General features: G+C 36.3%; 1 protein-coding gene across 1 annotated transcript in view; it reads right to left on the reverse strand.

Annotated features, from left to right (window-relative positions):
* Nucleotides 1–6,169: 6,169 nt before the first annotated feature.
* The window catches only part of MIPOL1 (mirror-image polydactyly 1), a 236,575-nt gene continuing 218,062 nt past the window's right edge, over nucleotides 6,170–24,682 (reverse strand). The window contains exon 11 of the mRNA XM_021701365.1: nucleotides 6,170–6,622. Within this exon, the coding sequence (XP_021557040.1) occupies nucleotides 6,556–6,622 (67 nt within the window). The 3' untranslated portion in view covers nucleotides 6,170–6,555. The remainder of the gene's footprint in view (nucleotides 6,623–24,682) is intronic.

Consider the following 24,682-nt stretch of genomic DNA (forward strand, 5'->3'; position numbering starts at 1 on the left):
AACAATAACAATGTTATTATTGTGTACATATGTAGAAGTGAAATGTATGATAACATCACAAAGACCATACATGGTGAGACAACAATTTTTGTAAACTGTGATGTGACAGTTTAGACATGAATAGTTTATAGAATCTCTGCCCCAAAGATTCTTTTTGTTGTTGTTGTTTGTTTGTTTGTTTGTTTTATTCTTATGTTAATCCCCATACATTACATCATTAGTTTTAGATGAAGTGTTCCATGATTCATTGTTTGTGCATAACACCCAGTGCTCCATGCAGAATGTGCCCTCCTCAATACCCACCACCAGGCTAACCCATCCTCCCACCCCCCTCCCCTCTAGAACCCTGTTTGTTTTTCAGAATCCATCATCTCTCATGGTTCGTCTACCCCTCCGATTTCCCCCGCTTCATTCTTCCCCTCCTGCTACCTTCTTCTTCTTTTTTTTTTTCTTAACATATATTGCATTATTTGTTTCAGAGGTACAGATCTGAGATTCAACAGTCTTGCACAATTCACAGCGCTTACCAGAGCACATACCCTTCCCAGTGTCTATCACCCAGTCACCCCATCCTTTCCACCCCACCCCCCACTCCAGCAACCCTCAGTTTGTTTCCTGAGATTAAGAATTCCTCATATCAGTGAGATCATATGATACATGTCTTTCTCTGTTTGACTTATTTCACTCAACATAATACCCTCCAGTTCCATCCACGTCGTTGCAAATGGCAAGATCTCATTCCTTTTGATGGCTGCATAATATTCCATTGTATATATATACCACATCTTCTTTATCCATTCATCTGTCGATGGACATCTTGGCTCTTTCCACAGTTTGGCTATTGTGGACATTGCTGCTATAAACATCGGGGTGCACGTACCCCTTCGGATCCCTACTTTTGTATCTTTGGGGTAAATACCCAGTAGTGCAATTGCTGGATCATATGGTAGCTCTATTTTCAACTTTTTGAGGAACCTCCATACAGTTTTCCAGAGTGGCTGCACCAGCTTGCATTCCCACCAACAGTGTAGGAGGGTTCCCCTTTCTCCGCATCCCCGCCAACATCTGTCGTTTCCTGACTTGTTAATTTTAGCCATTCTGACTGGTGTGAGGTGGTATCTCATTGAGGTTTTGATTTGGATTTCCCTGATGCCGAGCGATACTGAGCACTTTTTCCAGTGTCTGTTGGCCATTTGGATGTCTTCTTTGGAAAAATGTCTGTTCATGTCTTCTGCCCATTTCTTGATTGGATTCTTTGTTCTTTGGGTATTGAGTTTGATGAGTTCTTTATAGATTTTGGATACTAGCCCTTTATCTGATATGTCATTTGCAAATATCTTCTCCCCTTCTGTCGGTTGTCTTTTAGTTTTGTTGACTGTTTCCTTTGCTTTGCAAAAGCTTTTTATCTTGATGAAGTCCCAATAGTTCATTTTTGCCCTTGCCTCCCTTGCTGCCCCAAAGATTCTTACTGCCCACCCCACCCTCGTCCTCTTTTAGCCATGTACTTTAAGCTTTAAATTCGAAGTTCACTAAGTTCCCTGCAGGTATTATGTAGTGTATGTACGTTATTTACATTACTTTACCTTGATTGAATAATTAAACAGAATAGAAGCAGTGTTTTTAGATTTCACCTATTGGTTACAGCAAAATTTCACATACAAATTCCAAAATTAGTAGAGGTGCTTTGTAGTAGATTTCAATCAGTCTATTATTTTTCCATTAAGAGAACTAATCTCCCTTCCTAGGTTCTTTCTCTCTTTCTTCCTGTTTTTTTTTTAAGATTTTATTTATTTATTTGAGAGAGAGCACGAGCACAAGAAGGGGGGGAGGGGCAAAGGGAGAGGGAGAAGCAGACTCCTCCCTGAACACGGAGTCCAATGCAGGGCTCAATCCCAGGACCCCGGGATCATGACCTGAGCCAAAGGCAGACACTTAACCAACTGAACCACCCAGGTGCCCCCCCCCAGGTTCTTCCTAACCATCTTACCAAAAGTAATGTTTATCTTTAATATTTTATTGTTATAATTTTATTTTATATCTAAATAGTTTTTAAAGTTTCCTAAAGTACCTAAAAATTTGTTCCTATCAATTTTTATCTTTATTAAATTTGTTAAGGAAGTCAGACACAGTTTGATGGTGAATTTAATTGGTCTTCTTACTGCAGTATATTTTATAGGCATATCCAGTAAAGGATCTTCAGGATTGTACCACTATAAATCTGATTAAGATCAATGTATAAGAATTGCATTGAAATGTGTATGATTTGCAGTAGGGGATTTTATATGAATAAATATATATATATTTTAGATATTTGAGTTTGTGCATTAAAATGCATCTTTGTTAATAATCAGTCAAGAAACTGGTGGCTTCAAAAGTACTAGTGTACTCCAAAACTATACTTAGATAACAATAAAATTAATAAAAAATCTTAAAAATAAGATTTCTGCAAAGAAGTAGAAATGGTATAGAATATTTTAATGATTCTCAAAAATAAATACTCATCATTGTCCTCTTCTGTTTATGAAATCCTACATTAAAAATAATAACTCCAACCTCTATAAATTTAACTTAAAGTACATAATAAAAAAGAACAGAAAAAAACCTTCAAAAAAGGTTATTCTAGTAAAAGGATTACAAAAAGTTTGGTAACTTGAGAAGCTATTCTGGAACGTATGCTACTAGTTCAAATGTGCAAGCTCCAACTTAACAAATGTTTAAAATATTTGAGTTTTTAAAACAGTGCCAAAATAAACCACATCTTTTCTAGAGATGACATATTTAGCTAAGCATGAGCAATATAAATCTTTCAACCATTCCATGTATTTGTTTAAAAGCCTCAGGAACCACGTGCATTTCTAATAAAACATGTACAAAATACTGAAGTCACTGGAGCCTAACAGTGGACTTATAACTCAAATTTTTAAAAGGGAAAATGTATTTGTGTGTGTGTCAGTGTGTATACATCTAAGTATATAGATATATATATGTATATAGATATTAATAGGTCAATCGATAGGTTAGTTGTGAATAACAGTTACCAACAACAAAATAATGTCAGGAAAAACCTGGGTTCCATGCAAACCATATGTGAGAAGATAAAATGTGTAAGCCATGGTTATTTTATCATTATAATGACTCATTAATCATGAGTATTTGAAAATAGAAACTTAAAAAATATCTGTGATCTTTAAAAATACTACATATAAAAATGCTTTTCTATGCAACTATATCCAATATTAAAACTACAGATTTTTAATATTCTAACATTTTTGTGAAGTAAACTAATTCTATCAGTAAGTGACTGACAAGATTCTTCAGTTTATTTGAATAAGGATATATACAAAGGACCACCTTTCTCATTGAATAAGGAAAATATTTTATTACATAAAATATTTCAAATATTTTAAATAATTTTAACGTAATGGCTTAGTTATAAAGGTAGACTTAAAATTTCTCATAGATTAATAATTAACTAATAACTTTGCTATAACTCCTCATACCTTGCTTATAATCAATAACCTTGCTTATAACTTGCCTATAACCAGTTCTATCTCTAATAGTTGCTCTAGGAGGTAAAGTAAGCCTTGAAGTTCATACCACCATTTGATAAAACTACACTGTCAGGTTTCAGCGTCAGGCCAAATTAAAAATAGTACAAAGCAACTCAAGGTTATTTTTTACTAACAATGAATTGTCACTCCTAATGAATGAAGCCTAAGGCAAGGTATGCTGCTACTATAACACTATAGAGAGGTGATGTGATGCTATTTACCTGTGCAGTTCACATTATTGCACTTCACTGCAAGAAATGCATACCATCTCCATTGTTAGCAAATGTATATGTATGTGTAGAAGAGAAATGGCACAATAATAACAAAAATTGCAAGAGTTAAAATTTTCATTTTTTTTTTTCTTATAGAAAGGTTTAGAGAGGTATGGCTGTGTGGAGTTTAGTCGTAAGACCTCAGCTGTAAGTCCTAACAGGTCCTTGGCAAACTCCTAGACCCTAGGAGTCTATTTCCTCCTTTGTAAAATGTAATAATAATAACGATACTACTACAATTATCATCATCATTATTATGTGGTTGATATATATGTATATATAATTTACCATTATTGCTACTATATGGTTGTTGATAGGATCAAATAAAAATACAGATGTGAAAGGATTTTATAATAAATCAAGTGCTACACATGTTTGTATTATCTTTCTGCTTTTCTTCTGAACTTATTTTTACAACGGTAAGTGAATTCTCATGTTATCAAAGGAATTAGACTTGATAATATTTAAGGCAAACTCAAAGCAACATCTCTGGGCAGCATGGACTACTGAAATTGCATTATTACCGAATATGTGGAGAACTGATCTTCAGTGAGCTGGGCCATTCTTTCACAGACAAAAAAATGTAAAGACTGTTTGAAACATTGTTGGTGCACATTTTTAAGTGCCAGAAATCAATTGATAATATCTGGCTGTAATACTTAGCATCTGTAATTTTGTACAGGACTAATTTTCAAGGGGATGTGATGTTTTGGTAGTGATTATCTACATTCACAATAGTAAATATTAGAATTGTTTTATAAACTTAGCTTCATAATATCCAATTCTTTAAAAGTTCTGGATATTAATTACAGGAATTGGTTGCTCTAATCTGATCAGTTAGGGATAGGAAGAGATGTTTGGAAACTGCAAAATGTCTTTATGCTTAGAGTGTGTTTTATAAAACCCCAAGCAAAATAACTCAAGAAAGATTTGTCTCGTCTTCAGGACTAAACTGAAAATTCAAGTTTACTTGCGATTTATTTGAAGAAGATTCAGGAATGGACTATCTTGTGACAAGAACTGTTCCTCTTTACTTACCTGCATGACTTAAAAGGCACTGTTCCTTCGCAAAGGAGCTCAGAGAGAAGACTCCAGGCCTGACCAAATTATTTCAGATTTCTCTATTTATCTAGTCACTGGCCTATGAAAGGCTATAATTCTCTTTAGGGCTGTAGAGGAGATCCAGTTAGCTTATTCTAACCCCTGTTGTTCCTTATTTTCTAATTCTAATAGTTTAAAGAAAAATTAAAAGCAGGTAACATGAGTAAATTCTGAATTGGAACTCAATGGGATGGTTCTAACTGCCAGTTCATTTAATAAATTTAATGAGGAGGAAACTGAGTTTGTTAACATTATGATTCTTTCGTCACTCTGTGATAAAGCACCTTACATTTTTGTGCAGAGTAAAAAAAAAAAAAATCACACAATAATCTCCATTGGTGTATGAAAGAATGGTGCAATAAACTGTCCTGTTCTTGTCTCCAAAACAAGCAATGGTAGATAACCTAGCTCAATCTTAAAGATCAATTATAATACTGTATGGCCTTAGAAAAATTTTCAATTTCCTACAAAATTTTCACTAATTCAATCTCTACTTGCCTATTTCATCCTGTTCCAGGCATAGTCATCTTCTACTGGCCTCTCATCTATTCAATCTAAAAAAAAGAAGAAATTTTTCCTATAGCCAAATACATAAATCTTAGCTTTATTCATAATTTCATGTGATCAGAAGTGACTGCTATGCCAAAACTATTTCAAATTATCTTTTAAATAAAAGAAAAAAGTAGGTAACCAAACAAAATTGCCAGTTTTCTTTTTTCCATGTCCTTATATTTTTACATTATAATTTTATTGTATATTGGGTTCCCCTCCTCCACAACAAAAATTCAAGTGATAATACTTAACATGTTTGATGGCCTCTTGCCTTTTAAAGTCATGCTGGCACATGCTAATTTTCAAGCCAAAGGTGTCCCAGCCTATGAGACAGACTTGGCAATTTCTATAGCTTAAATAGAGTTCAGATAATTATTCAGTCACAACATTAAAAAGTGTTGACAATATGAATTTAAAAGTACACATGAACAATATCCTTTTTTTAAAATGAAAACAGTTTGTATTATTTGTAGTGAAATAAACATCATGCCTTGATTAATGTAATTTTAAAATATCAAACTCTTATTAGAGCAAAGTATATATTTAATTCTTGGTATTTAGATTTAATATTCTTTAATACTAACAAAGATTATGTGTATGCATTGGAGGAAGACTATACACTCTCACGTCTGAGCTTCTCTCATCAGTTAAGAAATAAATTGTATATTGAAAAATGCATGTATTTGAAGTTTTGACCTAACACAGTGGATTAGGTTTAGACAATATTTACTTTGCTGCATTTTGACTCAGAAAGGGCCATTTGTGAAGATATGACCTATAATGGTCTCTCGGTAAAAAGATTTATATTCAATACAGTGAGATATAAAATAGTTACAAAATAGGCTGCAACTTCATAGCTACTCATTGGTAAAAGTCTGTAGTTAATACATTTGGATAAATAAGTCAGCAGCAAAGTGGTTAAACATTTGTGATTTGATTTTATCTCAGCTTGGAATGTGGTTGGAGTGTCCCACTTCTAACAACTGTTTGCTAAGTTAAGGCTTTAGTGTTTACACAGTGTTGAATGAAGCAGCCTGGTCACCAGATGTGATTGCTTCCCCAGACTGCCGTTTTTTCAGTCAGATCACTGTCCTCATGGTCCCTGTTCCAACCTTCTTCCTCAGGACGTCCACCAGCCTTTCCAACCTAAGTTGGGGGAAGGAGGGCGGGAAGGGGGGGGGAAAGAATACAAAAAGTACAGTTATTGTCAGGAATGTTTTGGCTGAAAAAGAACAGTATTTGCCTGTGACCAAGCAGTGCTGGTAGTCATGTTAAGAGACAAAGCATTACTGTCAGCAAGACACACTGGTGCAGAGTGCCAAGTATCTGAGGTTAAAAAAACAGTAACAACACAAACTTTAACCCAGATCTTCAGATTATGTCAGCTTTAGATGCTACATGAAAAATATAACATACTCACTTCAGTACATTTACCTGCTTGCGTTAAGGCTGCGGATGAATCATTTACTATGTAATGAGAAGATGGTACATGAAATGCAGAGCAGTTTCAAATTGATTTTTACCTAAGAAGTACATATTTCAGTACAGAAATACCATCGCTCTTACACCTGTTACTTAGCTACATAAGTGACACACTGGTATGCTACACAATTCTGACACATGACATTTCTTCCTTCCCCCGAAAGTCAGCTGATGAAAATAATTAGGAATTAGCCAGCTGGAAAAAAACTTCACATTTTAGGGGCATGAAAATCATTTAAATATACACAAATGATTTGATCCTAATAAAAACCAGACTTTCTGTAGTACATTTTAAAAGAAGCTTCTATTCTGAGTAATATAAACAGGCTAGCAATGATTCTAGTTTCTAGTCAAAGACAAGTGATTTTTTTTTTAGTTGACTGAAAAAATTCACCAATTATACTGAAAATAAAGTCAAGAGTTCAGAAGTCCATTCTGTAGTGTTCTTAGGCTACTCTATGGGTGGGAGATGGCATTCATGCAGATCAGTGAGATTTTGCTTGACAAGAGATGATGGAATCAGACCATTGATTTTTTTCCTTTTATTTTTTTACTGAAAACATAAAACCTCAACAAAAAATCCCGTTTGATGTTACACACAGAGAAATCTTCCAGTTTTCATATACACAATCTTCCTCCTCAAAGACTGGTGAGCAACATAGTCTAGTCTGCTCCAGCTTGCCTCATTTATATGGATCCATGCATGAGGGTCCTTTGCAAATAAACACAGCACAGAGCTAGACACTAAAGGAATGAGGGTATTCTTAGTGTCATACACACTGGTTTACATGGCTAATCAGCTGCATGCAACTCTGAAAGCTAGATCAAGTTTATTGGATGATTCTGCATATACTGAGCTCTGTTAACAGAAAACAAGAGGATGAAACAAAATAATTCAGTGCATCAAAAATCTTTGCTTTGAGAAATGCTAGTATTTAGAATAAAGGCAAATCTTGCCTAAGTTTATTACTACAAATTTCTCAAATGTAAAAAATTATACAAAAGTATTATGTGTCCACTAAAACAGCTTCAGACTACTGAATGAGAAGATTCACTGGACAATTCACCGTGTTCACAGGCCAATCTGTATTAGTTGGATTTTCCCTAGTGATAAAAACTAGTGCTATCTTATACACTCTGAAATTGATGATTTATAGGATTACATAAATTCTTTAAGACAAAGTTTCACTAACCTAAACTTTGGAGGAGGGGCAAGAAAAATATCAGTATGAAAATTTAAATGTATTTTTAAAATATGATAGTAACCTCAATTAACTGTTAAAAAAGGACTCCCGATAGAAATATTGACAGGCCATTTAACAGCATTTTTTGGCATACATTGTAAAAAAGCCAGAAAATATTACTTTCAAGGTGGTTAGTTACATCCCTCCACCCTCATTTATACTACTATCAAAAAAATCTTCTTCATAATGTCAAAGTGAGCTGTACTCTGCAGAGTTACTATTATTACTATGAACTCAGAATCAGTGGAACCCCAAATTACTGGATGAATCGGTGTTGTGCCTCTTTTGACTTCTCCTTTACTAACAGGCTCATCTACTTCAGTTTCCTTTTTATACATTAGGACATACTTCCATTTAGAACTCATGTCTTGCTAAGGTAAGAGGTTAGAAGGAAATACTTAAATATCACGTCTTGCACTGTCTTTACTGTATTTCAACAATTACTAGATCAACCACATTCTCAGTTTATCCAGGTTGAATGATTTATGAAAATTTGATCTCAGAAGTGAAAAAAAATGTCAATTACTTAGCTCTGTAAAAGCTCACTGACTCCTGAAACACAATGAGGCACCTAGCCCTTCCTGTATGGAGTGGAATACACCTGCCAAACGTGGACGGTGCCAAGAGGAAGGTGGCTGTGTACGGCTGTTGAAGCAGCTTGCAGGATTCACCCACGGGCTATTCTTTACTGTCCAAGACAACAGCAGCCTTTAAAAAATTATGTAGCTTACTAAATTGGGTTCCAACTGCTTTACATGTTACTCAGTGATAGTTTCCCAAGGGCTTCATGAAATAGGAAACGGGTTAGAACTAGGATTAGGATTTCTCCATTTTCAATATGAAGAAACTGAAGCACAGACAGGTAAACACTTATACGAGGCCTGCGGTAAAACAGTGACGTATCTGGGCCTGGTTTTCTTGTTCGCAGTTCAAAGCTACTTCCACGAGGGCTTTCAGACCATAGGTTGATGGATTATTTAGCTTCATTAAAAATTTTCTCAAGTTCTTACTGAAGTCAAATTGGGAAAATAATTGTCGGTGTATTTCACCTGCTATTTTAGTAACACATTAGGAAAGTAAATTGATGACAGTGCACAGAATTAGAAAATAATAGTTACAAACTACTATTTGCTAGAGTACAATTTCTATATAAACTTGAAAAATATACTTAAAGCTATATTTTAGATAGAAAACTTATTTTCTCAATTAACGTTATTTTTATGTTTTCTATGTATTCAGATAATGTATATGTACTACAATGGAATACACACTTTTCCATCAGGTAGATGAACATAGTTATTTACCAATTTTCTTAATCAGTGTACTTTTATTTTTCACTCTTAATGAATATTGTGATATATTTTAAATGGTAATTCTTTTTCAAAAATTAACTTATTTCTTAATTAATTTAATTTTTTTAAAGAGAGAGATTGCATGAGTGGGGTGGAGGAGGGGCAGAGGGGGAGGGAGAGAGAGAATCTTAAGCAGGCTCTAGACCCAGTGTGGAGCCTGATATGGGACTTGATCTCCGGCCCCCTCCCCTGTGAGATGATGACCTGAGAGGAAATCAAGAGTGGGATGCTTAACTGAGCCACCCAGGTGCTCCAAATGGTTAAGTAATTCTTAATACTGATTATGTGCCAGGAACTATGAGAAGTAAATTATGCACACACTTAATTTTCAAAGATAACTCCATGGAGTAGACATCATTGGCTGACAAAACCAAAACATATAGATAGTAATTTGATCAGAGTCCCACTGCTAGTGAGTTTTGGAGCTAGGATGCAATATTAAGTCTAATTACCACCTCTTTGATCTCTCTGATGTGCTATACTACTTCCAACAGCACAACTTTTAAGGCTTATTTCTAAATTTTGGTGGGCTTGAATTACTCTTACTGAATATATATGTATATGTGTATATATATATATATATTTTTTCCAACAGAAAGAAGTGAAAACAGAACAAATTCCTCATCACCAACAGAATTGTACCAAAGTAAAAATCTCACTGTAGGTTCCATTTTTGAGAGTTAATTCTTCTATCAGTTAATGTGAGAGTGGAAATTCTTATTGGCTTGACAATTTTCACTCTGGAAAAATTATTCCTTCCTTATTTTAGGCAATGAGGTTATCCCATCAATTCCTTATTTTAGGCAATGAGGTTATCCCATCAAACATACTTGGCTTTAAAATTTTTTTGTTCAAGGAGAAAGAAACAGGGACATCCAAGAGAGATGTATAACAACCTCCATCCAGCAGAGGAGAGAGAAAAACCACTTGAAATGCTTCACTTAGGGTTTGCCATTAGTATCAAAGATCTTGCCTGCTTTCAACCATGGCAGCAGGGTGAGGAAAAGACTTTAAATGTAGATTTTTCTTTTAGGATTATGGCTGTTCTTCCTCTGCTGGTCTTTTTAATGTGGATTTATTTTATCACCTTTTTCTTTATGCTTTCCATACTTTCCTCAAAAACTGTTGTTTCCTTGATTCCAACTACATGCTTATTACTTCCAAATACACAGCCCCTATCCCAAAACTCCCTTCTGAGTTTTAGACTCAAATACCCAACTGCCTTCAAGACATCTCCTCTTGCTTACTGCACTGGCATATGACACTTAGCATATCTAAAACTAAATTAATTTTGCCTCCCATGCATGTTCAGTATTTATCTTGATTAATGTTGTCATTCATGAAGTTGAAAAATTTTAGAAAAACTTTGTCTTATTTATTTATTTATTTATTTATTTTTCCCATTTCAGCATGGACCTGTGAAAACCTTGTGATGAAACCACTAATGTAGACAGTGGGAAGCAATGAGTGGGTTTTAATTCATCTAGTAACACCATTTGCACTTTAGAAAGATTACACAGACAAGAATGTAGGGATGGGATGGAAGCAGATTAACCTATAGGTAGGAAGCCCAGATAGGTCCTGATTAAAACAATCCTAGTGAGCACAACACGTGAATGTATTTAAGGCCATATAACTGTACACTTAAAAATGGTTAAAATGGTAAAATTTTATGTTATGAAGATTTGCTGTAATAAAAAGAATATCCTAGTGAAACTTAAAGGCTTGAACTAGAACTGCAGCAGTGCAAATGGAAAGAAGGGGATAAGTTTGAAGAATGTCTAGGATACAGAATCCAAAGGACTTAGTGACTTTTGAGGGTAGGGTGGGGAGAGATGGGGTGGGCAAGGATTTCTCTTGGATGTCTGGTTTTGGTGACTGGGTGGATAGTGGTAACCAAGATAGTGTAGAGGAAGATTGGAAGAATTTGGTGTGTGTGTGTGTGTGTGTGTGTATGAGTTCAGCTTAGTACATATAAAGTTCAGGTGCTGGTGGGACATAAAAGTGGGAATGTTAAGTAGATACCTGGATGTAAGAGTCTGTGTTAAAGACAGAATTCTAGGTTTATGATACAGATTTCAGTTCAATCAATAAGCACTTGTTTGGTAACTCCTATGTACTAGGTATTGTTCTAGGCATTGATTATTCAAAAAACAGGACATGGTCCCTGCTTATAAGGAATAGTAAGGTGGAGAAGTAGATCTTTACATGGATAACTCAAACAAGTTACTGGTAAATGCTGTTAAGAAAAGGATAAACACAGATATTAAACAGAACCTAGTTTGGGTAGGGGAGGATAGGAAAGGCATATAAAATCTTCCTGATTTTGTCTGAGTTAAGTATTGAAGAATAAGAAGGAAATAGACATCTTAAGAAGGGCGGGAGTGGAGAGGGGGCAGGATGGGCATTCAAGACAGAGGAAATATCTGTGAAGGCACAGAGGTATGAAAACCATGATATGGGTCAAGTCCTACCGGGAGTATGTTTTCTTAGAATCATGAAGTAAGAGGTGGAGAATAGTAGGAAATGAGGCTGAAGAGGTGGGCCATGACTAGGTTGCTCTCGGTTGTAACTGAAGCCTTTGGAGTAGATGGAAATGCTTAGAAAGAGAAATAAAAAAGGAGAAGAGAGGTGGGAATAGGTAAGAAACCAAATGAAAACAAATATTTAAAGTAAAGAGACTGGCAAAAGAATTTGAGGAAATCGGGAAGTAAAAGATGAATCAAGAACAGATGCTGTTACAGAATCCAAAGAAGAGCATTTCAAGAAGGCAGTGACCAACAAGGTCAAGTACTTAAACAAGATCAAAGTGAAAAGTGCCCATTTGATTTGGCAATTGGGAAAAATGACAGCTTTTGGGGGCAGTTTTAATGGCATGATGGAAGTAGGAGGAAGCCTGGGAGGAATGTGAAAATTGAAGGCTAGGGGTGCCTGGGTGGCTCAGTGGGGTAGAGCCTCTGACTCTTGGTTTTGGCTCAGGTCATGATCTCAGGGTCATGGGATTGAGCCCTGCATCAGGCTTGTGCTCAGCATGGAGTCTGCTTGGGATTCTCTCCCTCTCCCTCCTTCTCCCCCTCCACCTAAAGAAATATTAGGTGAGATTGATGATCCAGCTACAGCTAGAGACTACAAATTTGTAGGAGATACTGATCATCATAGTAGTATGACTTTTGTTTTCCACATCAGGTCTATGCTTTGGGGATAATTCTGGGGAGGACATATAATAGAAGCAACTGAGAGCAGTTGTGCTCTTTCTCTTAAATAAATAAATACATAAAATCTTAAAAAATTGAAGGCTAAGTACATGCTGTTTTATAAGAGCTCAGCTAGAAAGTAAAGAGAATTATAGTTATAGGGGGATGTATGGCTGAGGACGTTCTTAAAGAAATGGATGGCGTGTGAATGTATTTGTGGACTATGGGAGATAAGACTAGAGGAAGACTCTTTAGAGGGAAGGGAAGAAGATGATACCTTTTTAAGTAGGGTCTCAGAAGATGGGATCATAAGCTTATGATCCCATGACTTATAGCATTATCTTAAAAATATGAATGGGGGCGCCTGGGTGGCTCAGTCGTTAAGCATCTGCCTTTGGCTCAGGTCACGATCCCAGGGTCCTGGGATCGAGCCCCGCATCGGGCTCCCTGCTCAGTGGGAAGCCTGCTTCTCCCTCTCCCTCTCCCTCTGCTTGTGTTCCCTCTCTCACTGTGTCTCTCTGTCAAATAAATAAATAAAATCTTAAAAAATATATGAAAGGACGTTTCTTGGAGACTAAGGGGAAAGAGGTGGGAAGAATACAGCTGTGGATACTTTAGGTACGGAGGAAGTTAACTGATAGAACTTATGTCTGCTAGATTCAACTTTCCCCATGGAGTAGGAGGCAAAGTTTTCTGCTGAAAACGTACAGTAAAGAAAAAAGCTAGAGGAAAATGCTGAAGTTTAATGTGACAAGAAAGGGAGGTGACTTGGAATATGTAAAAGAAATATTAGGTGAGATTGATGATCCGGCTACAGCTAGAGACTACAAATTTGTAGGAGATACTGATCATCATAGTAGTATGACTTTTGTTTTCCACATCAGGTCTATGCTTTGGGGATAAATTTGGGGAGGACATATAATAGAAGCAATTGAGAGTTTAGAGTATAAGACGACTGTGTCCTTGAGAGAAAGTGATTAAACTTAGAATTCAGACTGGGTAGAGAAGAAAGTGAGTCTGTAAGGGGTTGTTAGTTCAGAAAAAAAATGAAAGGAGCAAGGGACCAGATGTCTTGATTAGTGCTGAAGCTAAAAAGCAAGAGTAGTTGGAATAAGGCTGTGGTTATTGTGAAAGAGGCAATTGTGATCTTAGGATTTCAGATGTAGAAAGTTCTGCCAACATCCATTGTAGCTGAAGTGGATAAGAGGTAAAAGTCATTAGCATTCAAGAGACAAAAGAATAGGGCATATTACTGACATTGATATTGAAGTTTCTGAACATGAATTCAGAAGTTGGGGTAGAGAGGAAGGCACTGAATCAGATGCCTGAAATACATTTTAAGGGAATAGCACTGGGCAGATCAGTAGATATCACTGAAGAGGAGAGGTAGTGAGTGAGAAAGCTGGATGGTGTAAATCTTAAAGGAGGGAGGGTTTTTACATCAGTGCAGAAGGTCTGAAAGTAGCAAAGGGGAACCAGAAGAACCCTCCTTCCTCGTATTTGGGTAGGGGAAAAAGACTGGTGTCCAGTGGGCTGCTAGGAAACAAGGGTCCTTGGTAAATTCAAGTTTCAGGTAGGATGTGTGTGTGAAACATTCAGTGTGTAAGTTGTAGACAGATGCAAGGTAGTAACAATGGAAAGAAGGTTCCAGAAAGCAGACTGAAAAGAGCTGAGATCAGAGGAATAAAGGGAAGGAGAGAAAGATGGGGAGGGAGGAATCACTGAGCTAATGAGAGAGGGAATAGCTAAGAGATGGAGTGCACCCACTCTCCCGTTATAAATTGTAACTGATGAAGTAAGAAGTTCTTGCTCTGTTTTAGCCACAAAATGTAACCGAGGAATACAGACAAAGATACACTGATGCTAATAAAAATGGACATGTACACATATGGACATATACACATATATTTATGAATACATACAGACATGGCCATAGAAATATGGATCATCAATTTCACTTTTCTTCACAAAAGAACACATAAGAAATAAGTAAATATTATATGAGGAAAGAATGAAGTTGAGAAAAGAAAACTATTTACATCTGAAACACAATGAAGAGAGAGTTTGTAAGTGAAAAGGTGAGGGTAGGAGTCGATAGCAGAGTGGGTTGAAAAGTCATGGTGAAGAAGGTAGTAACAATGGGGAGTGGTAAGAATGGGGAATTGAATAAATAATTATATGGCCAAAAATCATTCCTTATTTTAACTGGAAACTGCCTCCTTGAATCTCCCACTCACCTACCTAGACCTACCCTTCAAATGGTTACCCTACTTGATTTCCATATGAGGTGTCGTCAAAATGTTGAGAGCTGTCATGTCTTTATGGTATTTTATTATTTATTTATTTACGGTATTTTTATTATTACACTTCCAGTCTTCAAAGGCTGGTACCTTAAAGTTAGCAGACTGCTCACTATTATTCACATTTTTTGTGCATGTTCTCTAGTGTGTCCAGTGTCTTTAAAAATATTGGCCCTGGGGCGCCTGGGTGGCCTGGTCGGTTGAATGTTCAACTCTTGATTTTGGCTTGGGTAGTGATCTCAGGGTCATGGGATCAAGTCCCACATCGGGCTCCACGCTCAGCAGGGAGTCTGCTCGAGATTCTCTCTCTCCCTCTGACCCCCTGCCCCCTCCCCCTGCGCTCTCTCATTCTCTCTAAAATAAATAAATAAATACAATCTTAAAAAAATATTTGCCCCTATATAATAATCCAGTTTAATCATTATAAAGGGAAGTGGGACTGATATCTTCCTTGATTTAGACTTTTACTTCTATTTTAATGCTGACATGTTTCACTATCAGCTTACACTAATACTCTAACACTAATACTAATATCACTAATACCTAGCCTGCTTAGCCTCCCAAGCCAAGCGAAGTCTCTCCTAGTTTGGACATATACAATTAATATATCTTTTTCATTTATTGCTGCACAAGAAACCACAGAAAACATGGTGGCTTAAAACAGCAGCTATTTTATTTAATTTTGTCAACTTGGGTTTGAAGCACCTGGGCAATTCTGCTAGCCTTTCCTGGCATCACTCATTCAGCTGCAGTCAGTTGGGGTGGGGTGGTCATGTGCCTGACAGGTGGTGCTGACTTCTGCTAGGGCTCTCTCTTTCTGTGGTATCTCATTCTCACCCAGATAAGCTCAGACTTATTCACCTAGGGAACACATCAGCAAAAGAGAAATACTGAAATCACTAAGGCCTCTTGAGGCCTTGTTTAGAAGTTGTACATCACTTGGTTTATTTTATTGGTTAAAGGGAGTCACAGGCCAGCCCAGATTCCCAGGGTGGGGGAATAAATTCCACCTTTTGACAGGAGCAGTTGCAAAAAATTCATGGCCATTTTTATTCCACAATACTGATATTAAAAAAGTGCAAGATTTTACATTTATCCATGTCAGATTTAATCTTGGTAAATTAATTAATTAATTTATTTATAGAGTTTATTTATTTGGCAGAGACAGACAGCACAAGCAGGGGGAGTGGCAGGCAGAGGGAGAGGGAGGAGACTCCCCGCTGAGCAGGGAGCCCGATGTGGGGCTCGATCCCAGGACCCTGGGATCAGACCTGAGGTGAAGGCAGACGCTTAATGGACTGAGCCACCCAGGCACCCCCATCTTGGTAAATTTAGTTAATTTTTCCAGCAATTTAACATCTTTTGTTATCTTGAGTTTATTACTTTTTATACTTATGATAAATTTACCTTTTATGTTTTTAACTTAGGTATTAAAAAATGTTGAACAAAAAAGTACTGAAACAAACTCTTAGAGACATCCCTACAGGGTCATAATATGTATTCCTATTCGATTAATTATGAATTATCCGAACTGTGCAGTCACTTCTTGATCTTGTCCACAAAGATATTTTGAGATAGTCTGTCAAATGACTGTTAAAATCAAGATATTTTAGAGTTCTTCCTCCTTACCTACCAGTTATAGAGGTTAATTCCTGAGATGCAGTTAGACTTGCAAAGACCCAGTATATGGTAACTGGGATCAGCCTGGCTGCCGAGGATAAGCTCTTAGTGGGTACATCAGTGAGTGACTTGGTGGGTCTGCAACTATGGTAACTGGACTGGCTGTAGGGTGCCATCCAAAAGCACTGTTAACTATTTCAATTAAGTACCTAAAGGGCTTAATTTGGGCTTTAACAGATACCCAAATAGGTCTACCTGATGATCTGTGGCATGGAAACAGAGTTTCTGGGCTGTGATGATATTTGGCAAATATGATGAGTTTGTAGGCCACTGCTTGCTTAAGCTGATATCATTCCTAGTATGGTCCACAGCATATAGCACTTACTCTATTTTTAAATTTAATTTTGAGGGTTGGTCTACCTGTGTTTCAACATTCAAGATATATTTACTGAAAAACTTCACTGAAAGGTCCATGAGTCATTCTTTATTAAAAGCAAATAATGAATTCCAAAATATTACCAACTTAACAACACTATGATGGTATTATGCATTTTGCCTTACCAAAAAAGACATCATTTTTTTTGAACAGGTTCACTATTATATAGATGTGGACCTAGAAACAGATATTATTTTTTATAAAATTTAAAGCCTAAGACATTTTTGTATTCTTGTTAGCAAACTCAGTGTTACTCTATAAATAAATAAATTAAATTGTGGTTAATTTGGAAATGGGCATAATTTATTTACCTGGAACAGGACATTATAACATTAATAGCTAAAATAAGATTTCAAATGTAATTATACTAGAGAAAATGAGGGAAAAATTGATACTGGCAGGAATGTAGAAAGCCAAAGTAATTATAACCAGGCCAATTTACTGAAGGAAAGAAGATATAGGACAATTATTTACTATTTAAATTCATATAAAATATTTTGAAAAGGACATCACAAGTATATCATTATAAGTAGATAATAAATAGGAATTCCAGATGAGCACCACTTTTAAGATTTTATTTATTTATTTATTTATTTGAGAGAGAGAGAGCGAGAGCACACAGAGGGAGCCTGACATGGGGCTTGATCCCAGGACCCTGGAATCATGACCTGAGCCAAAGGCAGATACTTAACCAACTGAGCCACCCAGCCACCCCAAGATATTAATTATAAAACAGATTTAAAAGATATTTGTCTTTTTCTTAGAAAATATTACTAATGCAAATGACTAGGGAAACTTTTAAAAGTCTTGACAAAAGATTGTGTTAAAAATCTTAGCCTTGGGGCCCCTGGGTAACTCAGTCAGTTGAGCGGCTGACTCTTGATTTGGGCTCAGGTCATGATCTCAGGGTTGTGGAACTTAGCCCACCTAGGGCTCTGCGCTCAGTGGGGAGTCTGCTTCCTTCTGGCTCCCTCTGCCCCTCCCCCCCAGTTGCCCCACACTCTCAACTAACTAATTAAATAAATAAATCTTTAAAGACAAAAATCTTAGCTTGGTTAACATGTCATTGATAAGTTTACATGGATATACTGTGACAATTAGAATCAAGCATTTGTCTCCCCTGTTAATCCTTATAAAATCTTTGAGATTAAGTAGAAACCAAAAAATGCATTTAAAAAGGCTCTCTTACTACTTACTTGATTCAGGTCTCTCCAATATTTTATGATTGTCATGAGATTTAAGAATTCCCATCAGTACTGAAATGTTGGTAAACTTACAGCCTACGTAGGCTAGAGCAGAGTACATGCCTCGGTTTTGTTTAAATACATTCAGTAAAAAGGCCTACATTCAGCAAAAGCTGTGCATTCTTGGCTCTAGTTTTGACCTAAAAATAACTTTCAAATCAGTAATGTAAATTGAGTATACATAGTTTTCACAACTTCCACTATTCCAAACACAAGATGATACTCAGGAAATAAACTTTACCAAATTATTATGGTTCTCAAAATGATTTGGGGTCATGTCTTCCCTACACCTCTAATAAAGCAGTCCAAGTAACATTTGTCTTGTTTGGGTCAGGCATGGGGCAGAACTGTAAAAGTGGCCAAGTTTGCCTTTATTTCTCAAAGAGCTATGCCTAAAATACTTTGATAATGATAATTATTAAAACAGAATTCCACCAGTAATAGAGAACTCTAGAGAGAGAGAAAACCACAACCAAAACCCAAAATTAAATCCAATGCTGAGCAGAAATTGACCCAATGGCACTTCTTTCACTTCCCATTAAGAATCCAGTCTTCTATGGGGCACCTTGGTGGCTCATGGGTTAAGCAGCTAACTCTTGATTTCGACTCAGGTCATGATCTCAGGGTCCTGGGATAGAGCTCCAGGTTGGGCTCTGCACTTAGCAGGGAGTCCACTTCAGGATTCTCTCTCTCCCTCTGCCTGCCCCCCCACTTGCTCTCTAAAAATTTTTTTTTTTTTAAGATTTTATTTATTTGCGAGAGAGAGAATGAGAGACAGAGAGCATGAGAGGGAGGAGGGTTAGAGGGAGAAGCAGACTCCCTGCTGAGCAGGGTGCCTGATGTGGGACTCGATACCGGGACTCCAGGATCATGACCTGAGCCAAAGGCACTCGCTTAACCAACTGAGCCACCCAGGCGCCCTCTCTCTCTCTCTCTAAAATAAATAAATAAATCTTTTTAAAGAAAAGGAATCCAGTCCTCTCACACCTCTCACATTCTCCTCCCTTTGACTCTTAATACTAGCCTTAAAAAAAAGTTTTTTGAGAACAATGTTATGTGATTGAAAAAAAAGGCTGTAAGAGTATCTGCATTTTATTATGAAACAAACCCAAATCTGTGAATTTCTGATACTGAAATTTTAGATATAAAATTATAGACAGTTATCAAAACAGATATATTTTGGGGATTGCATTATCTCTTTTTTTTTTAAAGATTTTATTTATTTATTTGAGAGAGAGAATGAGAGAGAGAGAGAGCTTGAGAGGGGTAGGGTCAGAGGGAGAAGCAGACTCCCCGCTGAGCAGGGAGCCCGATGCGGGACTCGATCCCGGGACTCCAGGATCATGACCTGAGCCGAAGGCAGTCGCTTAACCAACCGAGCCACCCAGGCGCCCCTGCATTATCTCTTATATGAAAACCAGGAATATGACTATTATCTCTGTCTACATATAAAATTGTCCCTGTTTGTTGTCAAGTGGTATTTTTGGCTGGATCTGCATAACTAAAAAAAAAAGAAAAGAAAAGAAAATGAAAACAAATTGGGTACATGCAGTCAACAATATTTAGTTTTAAAGCATCATTACTAACCATTTACTAATTAGCTTGTTGATTTCTTGCATAAATTTCAAGATAAATCTGATTCAATCATTTCCCCTAAACTATTTTCCTGTTTAAAAAATATTTCAAGTAACTAACAAAGGATACAAATAATATGGATAGAATAATTTAGATCCTCAGATATTTCATTATATAAAGCATTATCACTTAGACGATATCATTATCTTTAAAGAATATCATTCATTCATTCAGAAATTAAGCAGTAAACTTGGATTTATCTCTGAGATTAAAAAGAACATAAAAAAATCTTAGTACATGCACACTCAACTGTGCTTAGATTAGATATAGGATATTCCTTATTCAATGTCACTAGTATCTAAGGTAGACAAGATGCCGAAAAGTTACCTTTATTTTATTTTATTTTTAAAGATTTCATTTATTTTGAGAGAGAGAGAAAGAGAGAGCAGCGAGTGTGAGCAGAGGGAGGGGCAGAGGGAGAGAGAGACTCTCACGTAGACTCCACGCTGCACACAGAGCCCTATACGGGGCTCCAGCTCATGACCCTGAGATCATGACCTGAACTGAAATCAAGACTCAGATGCTTAACCGAATGAGCCACCCAGGTGTCCCATAACTCTATTTTAAATGTAGACTAACATTTGCTGTGTTCTATGTAACCTTGAATAATCAGGCTTGTCAATCAATCATAGTATCATTAGTATTAATTTAGAAGACTAGTAAAAAAAGTTAAACATATAACAAAATATATAAAACTGCATTCTTTACTTTTGTTTCACCCCATTTTAAAATTAGAACATGGAGAAAGAGTAGAGCTATATTTTTTTGTTATAGTATCTCTAAGGTAATTTTATTTCAAGTTTTGGATTTTAAAATAATAACTTTGGTATAATTTTACCCATGGCTTAATTAAGACTTTGTTAGTAAATTAGATGTCTAGATAGTCTGTTGGATTCCAATTAGTCTACGGCAGCACTAGTAGAGTGGATGATACTATTAGGAAAGTACTTATAGAAGATAATAGAATATTTCACTTAAGCACCTACCTTAACATCAGAACATGATTGAGATAATAGGATGAATTAAGATCAAGTGACAGTTTTATTGGACTCTTTCACTTTGTCTGTGAGAGGATATTCAAATCCTATGTAAGATTCCCAAGAAAACTCAATACCAGTAACAAGCCCATGAGGCTCCATGAGGGCAAGTAAAATGTGTATTTTGTTCATCATTGATACTTGGTAACTAGTAGAACAGGCTCTCAAAAATCAACAGGATATTATTTGTTTATGAATAGATATTATACACAATGTACACACACAGGGAGTAAGAAGTGATTTCATTTACAATCTCAACTCTAAAAAATGGATTGAAATTTTGATGATGACCCCTAAAAGTAGCTTTCAAGAATAAAAAAGCAAACTACTCCATATGGAGACTTATAGTAAATGTTTTATTCAGTCAAGGGCCCTTGCAGAAGAACATTAAATAATATAGCAGTTATCTGAATAGATTCCTCCCATTTTATTTTATATATATATTTTAAAGATTTTATTTATTTATTTGACAGAGGGAGAGAGAGAGGACAAGCAGGGGAAGTGGCAGAGGAAGAAGGAGAAGCAGGCTCCCCACTGAGGAGGGAGTTGGATGTGGGGCTTGGGATCACGACCTGAGCCAAAGGCAGATGCTTACTTAACTGACTGAGCCACCCAGGCACCCTGACTCCTCCCATTTTAAATGGAGGGAGTTTGGGAGCTTGGTGGGAAAGATCGTAAATGAAACTTCACCCTAAGTGAGAACTAAGTTAAGGTTATCCTTTCTGCTTCAGGAGGGATTTAGTTAATGTGATAACAACGAATTACTGATTCTGAAAACCAGTATTGTCACCTCTTCTTTTTGATTTCATAACTTGTAAGGAGACAAAAATGAAGCATGCAAAGGAATGAAGTTGCCGTGGATGTGGATTACTGATGCATCATTTTTTTTTTTAAGACTTTTATTTATTTATTTGGGAGAGAGAGAGCATGCACACGAGCAGGGGGGAGGGGCAGAGACAGAGGGAGCAGCAGATTCCCCACTGAGCAGGGAGCCTGACACGGGCTCAATCCCAGGACCCTGACATCACGACCTGAGCTGAAGGCAGACGCTTAACCGACTGAGCCACCCAGGTGCCCTTGCTGATGCATTTTCTATGAGAAAAGCATCAGAGTAAAAAATAAACAGACACATGGCAAAATATGGGATAAACAAATTGATAACAAGGTCAACCATTTTAATTATTTCATTAAAAACTCTTGATTTCTAAGAACTGAAGCAGGGTATGATAGTGGTATATTGAAAAAGGATGCAGATTTGTGGGAAGATTCCTCTTCCTTTTCTTATTCTGGCTTTTGTGTTCTGTTCCTGTTCCCCAGCTTCTGGGACAATCCATATGAACACTTGCTTAAGGTACATCTGAAAGTACATAGAAGTTCTTTATTTCTTTTAAATTGAAATGGACTGTCTGTTGGTGTATAATTGTCTAATTTAAAATATCAGTTTCACTATTTCAGAGTGCCTTCTGTTGAAAATTAAGAGTGATAAGTTGTTTCTTTCTAAGTGTTTTGAAAACTGCTCAATTATATTTCCTTAAAGTTTTTTTTCCTATGGAGAACTGATCCTTGGTTTCAAGATAAGGATACAGTAAATAGAAATTTGAGGTTTAATCTCATTCATGATATTATTAGGCTGCTAGGTAGTCATTGCTAATTTCTGGCAGCTTAAAAACTGTATGTTATCAGACTCATATATTTTATATAGAGTCCTAAATTCTTTAGATAAATAAATCAATCTTCCTAAAACATCAAAATTCAGCAAAGTACTATAACCATGAAAAGGCGATTTCTCTGAAAAGATTATGACATATAATAGTCATAGAATATACATTATTTAACTAAAATTGCCATCAGAACAACATATAAAAGGGAAAATGTTATAAAGATCAACACCACATATATAAACGAGGTTTATACTTTCATCTATCTTAAAAACAGTCTATTCCAAACATACACACACACACACACACATTTTGTATTTTATAGATAAGGAATTCTGGATGCACGGAAAGATGAGCATTTCTGACTGATTTTCATTTCTTTTTGATTTCTGATTTTTATATTCCACTTGTAAAAGTAATTTCCATTCTTTAATATCCATTCACTTCACAGTTAATACTTCTCAAGCACCATAGAAGACTTGAAATTAAATCACATACATCTTTCTTATATGTGTTAAAGTGTTAGTATTAGGGATTAATGGGCTTTATTCTCAGTATCAGGATTATTCATTGGTAGTATGTTAGTGACATAGGGATACATTAACTTTTTTGAGCTGACAGGACATTAGCAAACTGCTTCAGAGACTGAGTTACAATGATCTTAAATGTGAATTATATTTATGTTAATTTATTTACAGTAACTTATTCACCAGGATATTTTTCATATGATTTCCTTTAGACTTACAGTATTTGCACTGTTAACAATACACACAGACTTTTATAATCTAGAAACTACCATATATTTGGCAGCAAAGATAATAAGGCCTTGTATATTTATGATTCTGATTTACTAAGTACTAGAGAGCAATTTATTTTTTTAAGATTTTATTTATTTATTTGATAGAGAGAGAAAGCACGAGCAGGGGGAGAGGCAAAGGGAAAAGCATACTCAAAGGGAAAAGCATACTCCTTGCTGAGCAGGTAGCTGGATGCTGACTGGGCTCGATCCCAGGACCCTGGGATCACGACCTGAACTGAAGGCAGACGCCCAACTGACTGAGCCACCCAGGCACCCCATACGGAGCAATCTGTAAGGCCAATGAAAACTACTCTTTTCTTAATTGGTAGAGCAATTCTCATATGTGTGTGAAGAAAAGAGCCTCAAACCCACTTCCTGGTAAAATCCTACAAGTTTTTCAAATATTCTACAAAGCATGATACATGAATTATAATTTGTTGTTATTTTTCCCTAGATTAGCTTAGGTTTGGGCAATATGGTAGTGTTTACATCTTCTGGTATGTGTTTTGTTACCTAAATTTGGTAGAAATATTTCTTTGACGGGGTGCCTGGGTGGCTCAGTCGTTAAGTGCTTGCCTTCAGCTCAGGTCATGATCCCAGGGTCCTGGGATTGAGCCCCGCATTGGGCTCCCCGCTCCATGGGGCCTGCTTCTCTCCACCACTTGTGCTCTCTCAAATAGATAAATAAAATCTAAAAAAAAAATTTCTTTGAGTAAATAACCTAGATGATATGAATGAATAATTTTTGTAAATCTGTGCTAGTAGCCTATCCTCATTATGTGCATTTTGAAACAAAATAATTATAAAAATTCTTTCTATATGCTGCTCTCAGCTGCTTATATCTGGACTTTTAAATACTCGCCCACCAACCTGGTTCAGAGAATTCGGATATCACCAATGATATCACCTCACGAACTGATCTGCTGTCTGCCCAGCAGAGGAGTTACATATTGCCTTTTGAAGAATGACACCTCCAACCACAGCCTTGACATTTGGCCTATCTTTGAATGGCTTGAGATACAGCTCTTAAGAATAATCTTTATCATTCAGAATAACTTTGGACATTCTGACTTTTAGCACTAAACTCCACAAAAAGAGTTTAATTATGTGGGAAACAGGGTTATATAATCTAAATTGCTATCATTCCAAAGACAGTCTCATGGGTATTTCTATTATTCCCAGAGAAGAATCCTTGGAAGCCTTCC

Source organism: Neomonachus schauinslandi, chromosome 9, assembly GCF_002201575.2.
Source record: "Neomonachus schauinslandi chromosome 9, ASM220157v2, whole genome shotgun sequence".
NCBI classification, from domain to species: domain Eukaryota; kingdom Metazoa; phylum Chordata; class Mammalia; order Carnivora; family Phocidae; genus Neomonachus; species Neomonachus schauinslandi.